The sequence below is a fragment of the Manacus vitellinus genome, unplaced genomic scaffold (genome assembly GCF_001715985.3).
Source record: "Manacus vitellinus isolate BGI_N305 unplaced genomic scaffold, ASM171598v3 scaffold_58_pilon, whole genome shotgun sequence".
In the NCBI taxonomy this organism is placed as follows: domain Eukaryota; kingdom Metazoa; phylum Chordata; class Aves; order Passeriformes; family Pipridae; genus Manacus; species Manacus vitellinus.
Window position 1 is genome coordinate 1,516,411 of NW_021940671.1, and position 14,106 is coordinate 1,530,516.

Here is a 14,106-nt window from a genome sequence, read left to right on the forward strand (position 1 = left end):
CTCCCCTTCCCTCCACCTGGTGCATTTCCAGGTCTGACAGTAGATGTGGCAGCCCTGTCTGCTGGGGATGCACTGCCCTCTCTGTAGGTAAACAGCAGGCAACTGCAAGGCAGTTGTTTCCTTCCTCCTTCCACTTGCTTGGCTCAGGCACGGGATGAGAGCAACCTGAGGGGCCAAGGGGACTTGACAAACAGATATGCAGAAGGTGGGGAGAAGGGGGAAGATTTTCTAGCTGAAAGGGGAGTGAGATGAGGAAGAGGAGAGCATCTCTGTCAGAGAGGAGACAGAACTGACAGCAGCAGCATAGAAATGGAGAGAGGTCAAGGGGAAGGGGCCCTCTGGATGGCGTCTGCTTTGTCAGCTGGCCAGGAACTGATGAGGTAAAGGGAGACTTTTGGCAGAGGCTTAGAGAGCACTGTACTGACTGCCTGGGATGTGCTGGGGACTTCTGCTGTATGTGCAGTGAAGGAAAATCAAATCCTCTGTGCACAGCTCTGCTGTTACACATCCCAGGGTCTCTGCATGTCTCTGCATGGGCAGAATACATGTGTGTACTTTATTCTGGCCCTCAGTCTTCAGAGACCTGACTCCTGGAAACCCCCTGTGTGTCTCTGCAGAGGGGCCACTGGCAGCAACAGCAGGCATTTATCTGGTAAAGCACAGCAGAACTGACAGTCTTTTGTTTTCTCTTTCCTGCAGTTCATGGCACAGGGGAAAGCCGGGAGCAGCTCCCCTCCATCCACAGCCTCCAAGCCTGGCAGTCAGCTGGACACCATGCTGGGAAGTCTCCAGTCCGACCTGAACAAACTGGGTGTAGCTACAGTTGCCAAAGGTGTCTGTGGAGCCTGCAAGAAGCCGATTGCTGGGCAGGTGAGTGGAAGGTGCTGTCTCATTGCTGAACCTTGGGCTGCAGCTGGGAGTAATGGGAGGGCTGTTTCGTGAGGCTGAAGAGACTGGAGATGCTGGAGAAACTGAAGTACTCTATTTATCCACTGGCTAGGTACGCTGTAAGCTCCTCCAGTGACCTCTACCCTGCCCCTGAGGGACTGCCCTCTCCTGAGATGATAGGTAATTCAGTTTTCATGCTACCCCAGTCCAGGGCTCACTTGAGTAGTAGAACTTGTCATTCTTGCTGATCTCCAGCTGGTAGCTTGTCATGTGGTCTAGGGGAGAGGGAGGTAGAGTTGTTCTTCATGATTTGTCTTCCCAACAGGTAGTTACAGCCATGGGGAAAACCTGGCACCCTGAGCACTTCGTCTGCACCCACTGCCAGGAGGAGATCGGGTCGCGGAACTTCTTTGAGCGGGATGGGCAGCCCTACTGCGAGAAGGACTACCACAACCTCTTCTCCCCTCGCTGCTACTACTGCAACGGGCCCATCCTTGATGTGAGTTCCTTGGGGGGGGATTCAGGGTGCTGGCAAGGTGCTGCAGGGCCTGGGTGTTAAAAACTCCACCCATGTGTCCTGGGTGGAAGATTTTTGTTTTGGGATTTCCATGTTTCCTTTGTCCTTGCTCTGAAAGGGAAACAACTTGGCCCAGTCAAATTCTTACACCAGTGAGAGGAGATAGTCCCTCTTACCTTTTGTGAAGTTCCTTCAGAATCCCACATTGCTCCATCATTCTGATTCCTCAGCATTTGTGTGTTGGTAGCCTGTGGTAACAGGCACCAGTGCTAGTCCTGAGGGCTGGACGGGGCCCTGTGTAAGGGAGGAGGCAGTGCCTAAGATCCTTTTAGGGTAAAAAAAGTGTGCAGTGGGGAGAGCCTGAACGAGCCAGAGGCAGGGGCGAATTGACTCAGCTCTCTAAAGGACAGTCTATTTTAATGCTTGCTCTTGTCAGCACCAACATTAATGTCTTCTCCCCTCCCTCCAGCCCCCCCTTACTCACCTCCAAGTTGAAACCATCAGTTAAGTGACTTGCACTTTGTGTCTTCTCCTGAACAGAAAGTGGTGACGGCTTTGGACAGGACATGGCACCCTGAACACTTTTTCTGTGCCCAGTGTGGAGCTTTCTTTGGACCTGAAGGTACTGCTGATTTATGCAAGGAGAGAACAATCTCCTCCCTAAAATACAGAGAAGGGTGTAAGGCAGAGCTGCTGCTGGGGGACAGTCTGAGGGGACAGGGGAACTACTGGAGTTCCAAGGGCTACAGCTGTTTGTGGGGGAAGAATGCTACCAGTAATCATCTCTTCTCCCCAGAGAGGAAGAGCATGCATGTGCTGGGATGGGAAGGGAACAGAACAAGGACCCTGCTGTGTGTGTTAGCAGGGGGAGGGATGATCCCACCCACACAGGTTATCCCACACAGCTTGTCTGGCCATAGGTGAAGATCAGGAGCTGATCCCTTTGCCTCTCCTCTCCTTTGGCAGGATTTCATGAGAAGGATGGCAAAGCCTATTGCCGCAAGGACTACTTTGACATGTTTGCTCCCAAGTGTGGAGGCTGTGCCCGGGCTATCCTGGAAAACTACATCTCTGCCTTGAACACCCTGTGGCACCCCGAGTGCTTTGTCTGTCGGGTAAGAAACCCAAGGTCCTTTGCACGACCCCTCTCTTTTCCTCCCTGCAGGCATCTGGTCCCATATCGGGAAAAGGCGTCTCTGGGGCAGTGAAGGGCAGCCAGTCCCACAAGATAAAAACATGTCAGCAACCAAACACCTTCTTGTTCCTCTGCCTGTTTATGTTGAACTTTCAAGCTGCCTTTCTGTTCCCAACTGCAATTATGGGCTTCTGCAGCAGCTCACAGATAAACAGAGACATTTTCTGTGACCTTTAAAAAATTATAAGCTAAGCTTCTCTCTGAGCACTTGCCTCAGCACTCAGATTTTGAGGATCTTCCTCCCATGCTCCATCTGACAATGTAAACTAACGAGGCTGACCTTGTTCAGACAAACGTGCAAGTCAGTGAAATAGTGGCAGGCTCCATACAACAGGCATAAGAAACAGGAATACTGCAGATTAAATGCTTGGCACTCTTTCAGAGAGCATTGCAAATATTAACTCTTAAAGGCCCCAAGAGATGAGCCAAATCAACCAGTGCTTCCTAGAGTGGGAGAGAAGGGCAGAAACCAGATGAAGCAGCCAGAACCACAAGCTGCTGATTCCTGGTGTGATGCTCAGATCTGACTGTGTCCGTGCTGTTGGGACTGTCTGTGGCTCCTGCAGTGGTGTGCAGAGAGTGGAGGCAGAAGCTGTGCCTGACTCTGTGGGGCTGGGGAGGGCTGTGCCTTCTTGTGCAGAGATTGAGACTTTATCAAGCAGTTGTGCTTTCCTTTCCCCCTGCTGCCACACTGCCTGAATTAGTGGGGCCAACATGGATGTCTTCCAGGACACAAGATGTGATTCTCTTCCTGTTTTTGCTAAATCAGAGCAAACTTTTCAGCTGTCCTGCTGACTGAGGGAAGACACTGTTTATTGAACTGTCAGCATTAGTAAAGTCTTGGACTCGCTGCAGGCAAACTGTATTCATCCTGGTATTGTGAGTGTTTAACAGCTCTGCCTGCTGTTTGCTGGATCCCTTTCCACGTGTTGGGGTCCAGCTGTGTGTGATAGTCAGTGTCCTCCCCGGGGAAGGGGACAGCAAAACCAGGATTCTGCAAACATGGCTCCTCCTCAAGCCTTGCTGCTGATGTATTTGGCAAATCTGGCAGCGTCCTCGACTCTCCCACACTCTGCTGCTTCAGTTTCCCACGCATACAAGGAGTTTCCCACTCATACAAGACCACCACTGGGGGGTCTCCCCAGTCTGGTGGGGGTGGTGGGTGCTTCTGTTGCAGGTTCTAAAGTGTAGAGTCCTCAGCTGCCTGACACCAAGGGGGAGGAGGAGCTCTGGACACTAATTAGCATGTAGCTGGTGTATCCTCTTCTCCTTGTCTGTTCAAAATCATTAGCCCTGTAGAACAAACAGTTTCTCCCAGCAGTGATCCGTGTGTAACTGCTGGAGATGTTTCAGGTTGGACAATCCTTTGCAGAGTGTACCAGCCTAATGCCAGCCATTGTGGAGAGGTCACTTGTGAAGATTAATTGTGCCTCATTTTCTCAGCTGGAACCAGTCCAGTATTCATCAGGATTCTGCTGCATGAAAGTCTGTGTTGGTCCCTCCTTCTGCCTGCCCTTGTGGGGAAGCTGGAGTGAGAAAAAACCGAACAGGGAAAGGTGCTTCAGTGTTTCCCACCTCAGAGGAAGGAGTGTTCTCCTTTCTCCTGGCTGGACACATCTGGTAGCTCATCCATAGTATTTTCTTTGTAGAAGTGAAGCTAGCTGGGGGAAGGAGCTGGTTAATTCCTTTGCTTGTGCCTGTATCTGTCTATCTCTCAGCCTTTTCTTGGAAACTCTTCTTGGTGGACAGAGTTTGGCTCTGGACAACAGGACAGTAGTGAAGGGCAGCAGTTCACCTGCCCGCAGAACAGCTGGGCTGTGCCACAGAGGTGGCTTGTGGAGCTGCCCCTCCCCACATCCCTGGCTTCTCACACAACCTGTCCCCTCTGCTTTGTCCTCCTGCAGGAATGTTTCACCCCGTTCATCAATGGCAGCTTCTTTGAGCACGACGGGCAGCCCTACTGCGAGGTGCACTACCACGAGCGCCGCGGCTCCCTCTGCTCCGGGTGCCAGAAGCCCATCACAGGACGCTGCATCACTGCCATGGGCAAGAAATTTCACCCTGAACACTTTGTCTGTGCCTTCTGCCTCAAGCAGCTCAACAAAGGAACCTTCAAAGAGCAGAACGACAAGCCCTACTGCCAGAACTGCTTCCTCAAGCTCTTCTGTTAGAGGCACCATCGATGGGCGCTAAAGCATCTTTCTGCCACCCCCTCGGCAGTTCTGGCTCTCTGAACATTACTGTGATTTAGGAATCTTACCAGGCAGGGGAGGAGGGGGGTGGGGGGTGGGGAGTGCTTTCTGCTGCTATGGAGAGGCAGTAGATCCAGAGATGAGACGGACCATTAAACTGGAAACGCCCTTGCTGTGTCTCAGTAGAGAGAGGCCGAGATCCCTCATGACGGTGTGTGTGTCTGTGTGTGTGACTGACAGCTGAGCTTAGCTCGAGGGCTCCAACAGGGAGATCTTCCCACCCCCCTCCTGGCAGCAGGAGTCTTTGCCAGTACGTTTCAGCCCGTGTCAGCTCCCTGAGCAAATCGAGACACTTGCAGACAACACAGCCCTCTGCTTTGACACCTCCTTCTCAGGCTTTTGCCTGCACGTGTGCAGGGTGAGCGACAGCCCAGCAAGGGCACCCTGTAACCTCAGGGCCACCCTGGCTCCCCTCACAGAGCCACACCATGTGTGTGACTTGCTGAGACCAGAGCACCAGCACAGGCAGCCAAGACCCTGCAAGGGTCTCTCCAGTTCCATTACACTGTAGGGAGATAATACCACTTACTTTTTTTTTTTTTAATTAAGAGGAATCAAGATGTTAATGTGTGGGGTGGGGGTTTTCCCCTCCTAGTTTGTTATGCCCTTTCTCAATGCCTTTTCTCAGCACACCAGAGCAGAAGGTGGGGTAAGCCCTGACCATCCCTCAGCACTGATGTGTGCTCCTTGTGGGAACATCCCATGCCAGGCATCTCCATCCAGGCCAGCTCAGGGCATCTGCTCCCCTCACCTGCTGCTCCTGGGAGAGAGGAAGAGGCATCATCCCTTCTTTAAATGCAGGTGCAGAGAGGTCAGAGCAGCCTTTTTCATCCATCCCTGTTATGAATGAGTGTGATGTGTGTGTGTTTATCTGGCCTGAAAATCTCCCATCTGTCAGGGCCTGAAACTGTCACAAGAGTGGGGAAAAGTGGAGAGGGTTAAGAAGCCGGGAGAAAAAAAAAAATCCTAAATTTATATCCTTTCTTCCTCTTTGCTAATGAGACCTGTCAGCCCCTTGGTGTTTCCATTTTCTGTGCTCTTGTTAAACATGTTCTACTGAGAGATGCTACAGCAATAACCTTTTATATTGACTGTTACTGGTATAACAAGTCCCGTGGGTCAGGTGTGCGTGACACACCTGGAGTTTTACTATCAAAGTGAATACTGTATCCAGTCTTTGATAAGAACTGTAGATTTCTACACTGATTTTGAATTCATATCTAATTTACTTTTAATCCTCTTATACAGAAATTGGTTTTGAAGTGATTTTAAGAAAGCAACTTTTATATCAAGCTGTGCTGTTCTAGGCAGTGTGCCAGTTGTGCTGGCTTACTGCATCTATAACCTCAATGCTTTGTTAAGCCGAACTAACATTCAATATTTCCTTTTTATTGCGGGTTGGGAGGGGCTGGAATCTATGGGGAAGGGAATGTGACTTGTATTTTTTCCCTAGCACAGGCAGGTGAACTGTGAATAGCTTTTTTTTTTTCCCCTCCTCTGGGTCACCTAAAAGTGTGTTTTCTGGTTTTATTGTAACCTGTAAACTGCTGTATTTGAATCACCTGCCTTTCTCCCAAAGCCCAGCTTCCAGGATGTTTAAGTCTTAATGTGATGCTTTGGGGGAGGAGCTCAGACCTTTGCCCTCTGTTTCTCCTCTTCAGCCACCTGAAATCAGAGCAGGGTAAATTGAGGAAAAAAGGTCTTGTGACTGAGGAGGAGAAAGTGGGAGAGACAGACTGTTCCTGACTAGCTGTGTAACTTTGGGCCAGTCACTAAACCTTACTGTGCCTCAGTTTCCCCATCTGTAAAATGGGGGCAGTTTAGCCTGGATTTGTGAGGTTATTGGGAGGCTTAGCTCGTGTTTGCTAAAGCACTTTTAGGTCTCTGGCTGGATGGAGGGTGCTACGGAGAGGGAAGGACTGCACTGAAATTCCCGGTGCCGTTCTGTGGTACCAGCCAAGGCAGCCCAGGGAGCAGTGTTTCAGTTACTGCTCCAGAGTGCTACAGCACTGTCACCAGAGGCATCTGGGTGTGTTTTGCAGCTTGGCAGGTGCATTAGGGGCCCAGGGGTGGCTGTGTCAGAAACCAGCCCAGCCTTGGGCTGGAAACTGCAGGTCCCTGTCACACAACCTTGTCGCGGTGCTGCCCTGCCCTGCTTGGATCACTGAAACTGTTTCACTCATTTCCCCTACAAATGAACTCAGTGTGTGGGTGTGAGGCCGAAGGGAACTGTGGGAGCACTGGAGCTGTGTCAGCTGGGCTGAGTGTAGCTCTGGGAGAGTTCATGAGGCAAGAATCCTTATGCATTTGCCTTTTCATCTGTGAAGTCGATTTAACTTAAATGGGTGTTCCTAAGCTGTGTGTGTTTATCTCACTGAAAAGGTCAATCCTTGGTGCCGCTGAGAGGACACACAGCTGTTGTGTCCGAGTGTCAGAAAGGGGTGAGATGTTTCTGGCACTGCCACTGCAAATGGCATGACATCTGCAAACGGTGTAATCGCGTGCCTCAGTTTCCCTGTGCGGGGAGTCTTTAACCTACCTCACTCACTGCTAGTTGAGGGTTGTGCCAGTGACACTCCTGGCACATGTGGAAGGCCCTGGGTGCTGTGAGGGCTGCTGGGGGCCGAGGGGAGGCTCGGTGTCCTTAGTGCTTAACTGAGATCATTACACATTTACCTCCTGCCTTCATCTGGTGCCTGACACGCTGGGATGCTGCACCGATGCTACTCTGCCAAATAACGACTTGTGGTGTCCCAAATGCCTGTGTAGTTCATTGCAGGTGCAGTTCTAGGGTGGCACAGCCGGGTGTGGGGCTGGGGATGGTGCTGGGGGGTCCCCGGCCCTGGAGAGGAGCTGACAGGGGCTGTGACAGGTGCTCCGGGAGGGTCTGTGTGTGCACCCCCGGACCGGGCGCTACCCCTGGGGAAGGTCTTTCTCACCACGTCCGGGCTGGGCTGGGGGAAGCTTGGCTGGGTCGACAATTATTTGATTTTTTTTCCCCCTCCCATGTAAACTTCTAACTCCGCTTTTTTTTTTCCATTTAAAATTCTTGCAGTTACGCCAATAAAGTTTTTACCGTTATTCTCACGACTGTGTCGCGATTGTTTCCAGCCCCTGAGCTGGGGAGGGATCAGACCCGGAGCGGTTCCCCCTCCGGGCGGGGCTGAGGGGGGGGGCGGTGGCGCTCCCTCCCGCCGCCAGGGGGCGCCGGATCCGCCCAGCCGCGCGCGGCGCCGCGCCGTTTCCGCTGGCGTCACGCGCCTCTCGGGTGATTGACAGGCGGGCCCAATGGGCGGAGGGGAGGCGAGCGCGCCGCGGCTGCTGTGATTTGGACTTGAGCCGCGGGTATAAAAGGAGGCGGGCCCGCCTCCGGCCCTTCTTTTCCCGGACCCTCGTGGAGGTGCGGGCGCGGCGCGGCGGCTCGCGGGGCACGGGCGGGGCTGGCGCGCGGGACGGGGGGGAGCCGCGACCCGGAGCGTACCCCGGGTGTACCCGGAGTGTACTCGGGGTCCTGGGCCGCGGCCGGACTGGGGGGAGGAGGAAAGGAGAGGGAAGGGTGCGGACCCACCTGACCGTGCTTCTCTCTGGCAGGTCCCAGCTCGTCTTTAAACCCACCGGGCGATCCTTGGAGCACCGCCGAGATGCCCAGGGAAGACAGGGCTACGTGGAAGTCCAACTATTTTATGAAAATCATCGTGAGTGTCGGCGCGGGCCAGCGGGAGGCGGGCGGGCCGTGCTGCGGGGGCTTGTTTAAAGAGATAAGTGCTGTGGTGTAAAGGAAGGATTACGTAGCATTAGAAAGATATTAAGACAATCCACAGTTTTTTCTGTGAGAATCTGCTGCGGTAGTTGCAGAGGTGACATGTTCAGGGATGTGACTCGATGGCTGAGTGAAACGTGCAGCCTGTGGCACGCTCAGCCTCAGCTGGAGCTCAGCACTCTGAAACTTCTGACAGCCTTTTTGTACGTTTTAACGTGTGGAGGTTTTAATGCTGCTCTGTGCTCTGAGCACTCTGCTCTGTCTGGCTGTCTTTGTATAGTTACAGTGTTCTTTTTGTTACAGCAACTCCTGGATGATTACCCAAAATGTTTCATTGTGGGAGCAGACAATGTGGGATCCAAGCAGATGCAGCAGATCCGCATGTCCCTGCGTGGGAAGGCTGTTGTGCTGATGGGGAAGAACACGATGATGCGCAAAGCTATTCGTGGTCATCTGGAGAACAACCCTGCCCTAGAAAAGTGGGTACTGCTGCCTGAGGGCACTTCTGGGTGCTCTGTCTGGGAGGAGGGGATGTTGTCTGAGAAACAGAACTGAAGGCTGTCTTCCCTTCAGGCTGCTGCCTCACATCCGTGGGAATGTGGGCTTTGTCTTCACTAAGGAGGATCTGACCGAGATCCGGGACATGCTGCTGGCTAACAAGGTAGGGAGACCAGCCCTCACCACATCTCTGGGCTGTTATTATGGAATGAAAAATAAAACCGAGTCTTCATGGAGGATACGTCATTAGTAGGAGTCCTGAAGGGCTGGGAATTGGCCCCTGCAGCCTTACACAAACTGCTTGAGTTCAGCTGTGTCACTGGTGTGTGCTTGGGTGCTGTCCATCTGGGAGGAATGTGTCAGCAAGGAGATGATCCCACAAGATCTGAGGTGAGCATTCTTGCAGCTTCTCTTCTCCCCTCTCTCAGGTGCCAGCTGCTGCCCGTGCCGGTGCTATTGCTCCTTGTGATGTGACTGTGCCAGCCCAGAACACGGGCCTTGGGCCAGAGAAGACCTCCTTTTTCCAGGCCTTGGGCATCACCACGAAGATTTCCAGAGGGACCATTGAAATTCTGGTCAGTGAGCTGCGTGCTGCAGTTGTCAAAGCTGTTCCTTCACTGGGGGCTCTGACTGTGGCAGCTCAGGGAACTCTGAAGACCAAAGCTCCCATTAATTCTTAGATACTGTATGAGCAGTGTGACTGCTGCACTTTGGGGATTGGAAGGAGGGTGTCTGGCTCGGCTTGTGGAGTGTATGTGTTGGGTTTATTTGCTCCATTTTCACCATTTGTGTCTGTGTCCCCTTGAACTGATGTGCTGGAATTTCTTTGTGTGTATTCACTGCTTTTCCCCCGATCTCCTCAGAGTGACGTGCAGCTCATCAAGACTGGAGACAAAGTGGGTGCCAGTGAAGCCACCCTGCTCAACATGCTGAATATCTCCCCGTTCTCCTTCGGGTTGGTGATCCAGCAGGTCTTTGACAATGGCAGCATTTACAACCCTGAAGTGCTGGACATCACTGAGGAGACCTTGCACAAGCGCTTCCTGGAGGTGAGCACCATAGCCCATGTCCCTCGTGCTCTGCCCTGCTGCTGTGGGAGCCAGCACTGCCCCAGAGTGAAAGGCCCTGTGTGGTATTTTCTGTAAGGTCCTGCAGAGCCAGGAGCTCTCCCTGGTGCCCTGTATGTGGGACTGTTCATCTGAAGCTGCTTCAAAAAGTGAGGCTGTTTGGAATCTTAGGAAATCCTGAGTTGGAAGGAAACCCACAAGAATTGTTAAGTCCAACTCCTGGCCCAGCACAGGACACCCCAGCAATACCACCTTGTGCTTGAGAGCATTGTCCAAATGCTCCTTGAGCTCTGGCAGGTTTGGGGCTGTGACCCCGTCCCTGGGGAGCCTGTTCAGTGCCCAACCACCCTCTCCGGAGAGAATCTTTTCTTAGTATCGGACTTAAACCTCCCCTGACACAGCTCCTTGTCATTCTTGGGTTCTGTCACTGATCACCAGAGAGCAGAGATCAGTGACATTTAAATCTTGATGCCTTGATTGTCCCTCCTGTTGGCAGTGTAGAAGTCATCACTTGGCCATCCTCTGCTGTGGTTTCTAGTCCAGGTTGTTCCTCAGAGCACAGAAACATGAGTGTCTCTCTCTCCACAGGGTGTTCGTAATGTTGCCAGCATCTGTCTGCAAATTGGGTACCCAACCATTGCTTCTGTGCCCCACTCCATCATCAACGGGTACAAGCGTGTCCTGGCCGTGGCTGTGGAGACCGACTACACCTTCCCACTGGCTGAAAAGGTAATGGCTTCAGTGTAGCTGAAGTGCCTTTGGTTCTTCATAACTGGCAGTGATAAATGCACATTTGGCTTCTAGCAAGCTGCAAGTGCTGCCTTTGCAATTGCAAAGGTTCAGCCCTTCAAAATGTTTTGTTTCCTGTGAGTTTACCTTTTTTTCCGGCTCCTTTGCAGGTGAAGGCCTTCCTGGCAGACCCCTCTGCCTTTGTGGCAGCCATGCCTGTGGTCACTGAAGCAGCTGCACCTGCTGCTGCTGCTGCTGCTGCTCCAGCAAAGGAGGCAGCGAAGGAGGAGTCGGAGGAGTCTGATGAGGACATGGGATTCGGTCTCTTTGACTAACAGCAGCCACCACCTGTCTGTTTGTGTCACAGTTGGCCCAATGGAAGAAATAAAAAGCTATTTTACACCTTCGTGTGTGCCTGCATCCTTAGTGTAGTCTCCACATCACCTGGGGCTTGGGAAAAGTGTAACCCGAGGGGGCCCGTGTGCTGCAGCGGTTGTTCCTCGGGCCGAGGAGCTGCAGGGGAGCAGTTGTTGCTGGAGCCCCGTGTGCTGTCGGCGAGCAGTTGTTCCTCCTCCCCGTGTGCTGCAGGGGAGGGTTGTTCTCGGTGCCGCTGCTCTGCACCCGCCGGCAGCTCAGCCCTTCCCGGCCGAGCTGAGCAGAGGCCTCGCCCGCAGCTGCTCTGGGCGCTGCAGCCGCCGCCCGTCCGTGCTGTTCCCCGCGCTCGAGGTGGGTCCGGCGCGTGCGGAGCAGCCGCGGCTCCCCCGGGCGGGCGGGCAGCGCCCATCGCCCGGCGCCGGGCCCGCCCGGGAAGCCGCTACGTGGTTCCGGGGTCGGGGCGGAGCGATGCGGCGACACGCAGGTGAGTGCGGGACGGGCCGCGCCGGCCCGGCCGGACAGGGCAGGGCAGGGCAGGGCTGCGGGGGCTCCGCTCCCGCCCGCTGCGCCCGGCCCGGCGGCGGGGCTCGGCTCGGTGCCCCGGCTGTCTGGGGCCGTGTCCGCCCGGCCCGGGGCGGGCCGCGCACCCGCGGCTGTGCCCGGCCGCGGGAAGGGCCCGCCCCGCCGCCGGCGCTGCCGCGCGGGCCGGGCCGGAGGAGGAGCGGGGGGCGGCGGTTGCGTCCGTCCGGTCAACGCCCGGCTGCGATCCCTGTGCGGCTGCCGGGCTCGCTGGGCTCTCGGCGGGCCCGCCGTTCTCCCCCGGTTCACACCGCCCCGCCGGGGGAGCCCGGAGTGCCGCCTCCCGTGCCCGGGACCGCCTGTTTAACCCTGATGGGCTTGAGGTGTTCCCAAGGCAAACTCCGGTCTTCTCAACTTAGGTCTTCCTAACTTGTTTTGTTATATCACCTTTTTGTTCTCTCTGTTTGCCTGCAGCAGCGTTGCTTGTAGGCTGGATTTGTATGCGTGTGTACATAAACGTCCTAATAAAAGGAAAAAGCAAATAGGTGTAACCTGTCCCAGCTGCTCTTGCGTGGAGACTGGGGAGTCGGGGTTTGTGCAGGTTCTGTAAGCCACTGAGATGCTGGGGAAGTCCTGTGGTGTTATACGTAATTTATAATTTCAGTTTCTAGACTGTTGAGAGAATTTAAACACGTTTTTCCTGTTTGTACATCTGCCTGCCTGCTTGTTATTAAGCAGCTTGAGTAAGTGGAGCTTGGTTTGAGTTTGCATATGATGAACTCCTGTACTGGAAGGTTTGAAGGCAGAGCAGCTCCTTAATGGCTTCTGGTTCTGTCGGTTGTTGGTTGTCCTCCACAGCTCGACCCAGTCCTTGCTGTTCAGGGGTGCAGCCCTGCTTCCAACCAGTTTTAGGGAGAGCTGGGGGTGTGAAGTGGTCACAGGCTCAGGGAGGTGTGGATGGTCCCTAAATCCCAGGTAGTTGCTGAGCAGGATTGACCTTCCAGCGTGTCAGCAAAAAGCTTCACTGAAGGCAGTTCCTGAGAAGCTCTTTGAAAAAGACTGAAGGGAGAAGGAACAGTTTTGATGAGTTTCTAAAGACATGCACATTTGCTGCCCTTCCAAAAGATGATGATTATTGTTAAGATATAAAGTGGCTGAATTTAAGAGCGGGATTTCAAAAGCCCTTCCTGGAGAGCTCTGTTTTGGTTTCTGTAAATGCAGAGGTGAGTGATTTCAGTCCCATCCCTCCAGCAGATCCCAGCACACATTAACACAGGCATAAAAAACCCTTTGGGTTGTGTGGTGTGATTTTTGTTTTGCTTGGGTAACCTTGGACATGGCTGATAGCACATGGAGGAGTTTGGTAGTGAGGCACAACCTTTTCTAATCTGGCAAGTCCATTTTACAAAATCCTTGCAATGTGCTTGTTAATTTTGGAAAACAGGAAATGCCAGTACAGAATTTCACAACTACTGACACCTGGAACCACAGGTCAGTTTTTCAGGATGGGCAGTTACAGTCACCCTGGGTTGTCTGCAGTTTGGAGTCCCTCTTCAGGTCTGCCTGAGCTTTAGGCTATAATGTACATGGAAAAGCTCCTTTGAGTTCTTGAAGTGCATTATTTTTTGCTTTCAAAGGTCCTGCACTCCAGGTTATTGGTGTTAGCTCTTACTCTGTGTTACTTTTAGAGGGGTGTCTCTTACAGAGCATGAGCACTGTGCCAGGGGGACAGGTTAGCAAACAGAGAGCAGTCATCCTTCAGCCAAGGAGACAGAGTTTCATGGTGTGGTGCACAGTGACCCTTCCCTGGCAGATGAGACCGTGGATGCCCAACATTTGGGCACTGAGAGGTCATGTGGCAGCAGATGACATGTTCTGCTTGCCTGGTTTGTGTTCTGTGGGTTGATATCAAAGGCAGTCTGATGTTTCCTCTTTGTGGTTTCAGATTTCTGACACACTGAAGCGCTTCGCAGTAAAAGTAACTACAGCCAGCGTGAAGGAACGGAGAGAGATCCTCAGTGAGCTGGGAAAATGCATTTCTGGGAAAGGTAAGAGCTTGGGGGACATTGTCCTGCTTACCAGGGTGGAGGAGAATATTAAAATGTTTTGTTTCAAGGGCTGTGTGAGGGGTGTTTTTGTGAGGGGGGGATACTGGCAGCATTTGGAGTCTGTGCTCCGTCACAGCGTTAATTCCAAGTGTGAAGTTTGTAGGTAGCACAGAACCCTGTTTTTTGGCACATGTGCTTTTTCCAGTCAGTAGCTGTAGCACTGTGTGTATTAGTTCTTCATTAGTGTTTCAGTTACCT

The 14,106-nt window shown here is 53.1% G+C and overlaps 3 protein-coding genes across 4 annotated transcripts in view; all 3 read left to right on the forward strand.

The window, feature by feature from the left end:
• Positions 1-7,939, forward strand: part of PXN (paxillin) — a 49,218-nt gene extending 41,279 nt beyond the window's left edge. For both annotated transcript variants that reach the window (XM_008925771.3, XM_018081917.2), the window contains 5 exons: positions 700-870; positions 1,214-1,387; positions 1,946-2,027; positions 2,372-2,520; positions 4,505-7,939. In XM_008925771.3, the coding sequence (XP_008924019.2) occupies positions 700-870; positions 1,214-1,387; positions 1,946-2,027; positions 2,372-2,520; positions 4,505-4,771 (843 nt within the window). In that variant the 3' untranslated portion in view covers positions 4,772-7,939. The remainder of the gene's footprint in view (positions 1-699; positions 871-1,213; positions 1,388-1,945; positions 2,028-2,371; positions 2,521-4,504) is intronic.
• Positions 7,940-8,210: 271 nt separating this feature from the next.
• On the forward strand, positions 8,211-11,313 carry RPLP0 (ribosomal protein lateral stalk subunit P0). Its single transcript, XM_018081928.2, has 8 exons — positions 8,211-8,252; positions 8,444-8,547; positions 8,916-9,091; positions 9,186-9,273; positions 9,539-9,685; positions 9,974-10,159; positions 10,766-10,906; positions 11,077-11,313. The coding sequence occupies exons 2-8, from the start codon at positions 8,494-8,496 to the stop codon at positions 11,239-11,241; spliced, it is 957 nt and encodes a 318-aa protein (XP_017937417.1). The 5' UTR covers positions 8,211-8,252; positions 8,444-8,493; the 3' UTR covers positions 11,242-11,313.
• Positions 11,314-11,749: 436 nt separating this feature from the next.
• The window catches only part of GCN1 (GCN1 activator of EIF2AK4), a 40,618-nt gene continuing 38,261 nt past the window's right edge, over positions 11,750-14,106 (forward strand). Inside the window, exons 1-2 of the mRNA XM_029963287.1 lie at positions 11,750-12,157; positions 13,746-13,848. Of these exons, the coding sequence (XP_029819147.1) occupies positions 11,750-12,157; positions 13,746-13,848 (511 nt within the window). The remainder of the gene's footprint in view (positions 12,158-13,745; positions 13,849-14,106) is intronic.

Bases quoted from the DNA above. Each gene is read 5' to 3' on its own strand.
- RPLP0 (XM_018081928.2), top strand. From the start codon at position 8,494: ATGCCCAGGGAAGACAGGGCTACGTGGAAGTCCAACTATTTTATGAAA. The intron at 9,274-9,538 runs GTAGGGAGACCA...CCCCTCTCTCAG, and splicing joins ACATGCTGCTGGCTAACAAG to GTGCCAGCTGCTGCCCGTGC. The intron at 10,907-11,076 runs GTAATGGCTTCA...GCTCCTTTGCAG, and splicing joins CCTTCCCACTGGCTGAAAAG to GTGAAGGCCTTCCTGGCAGA.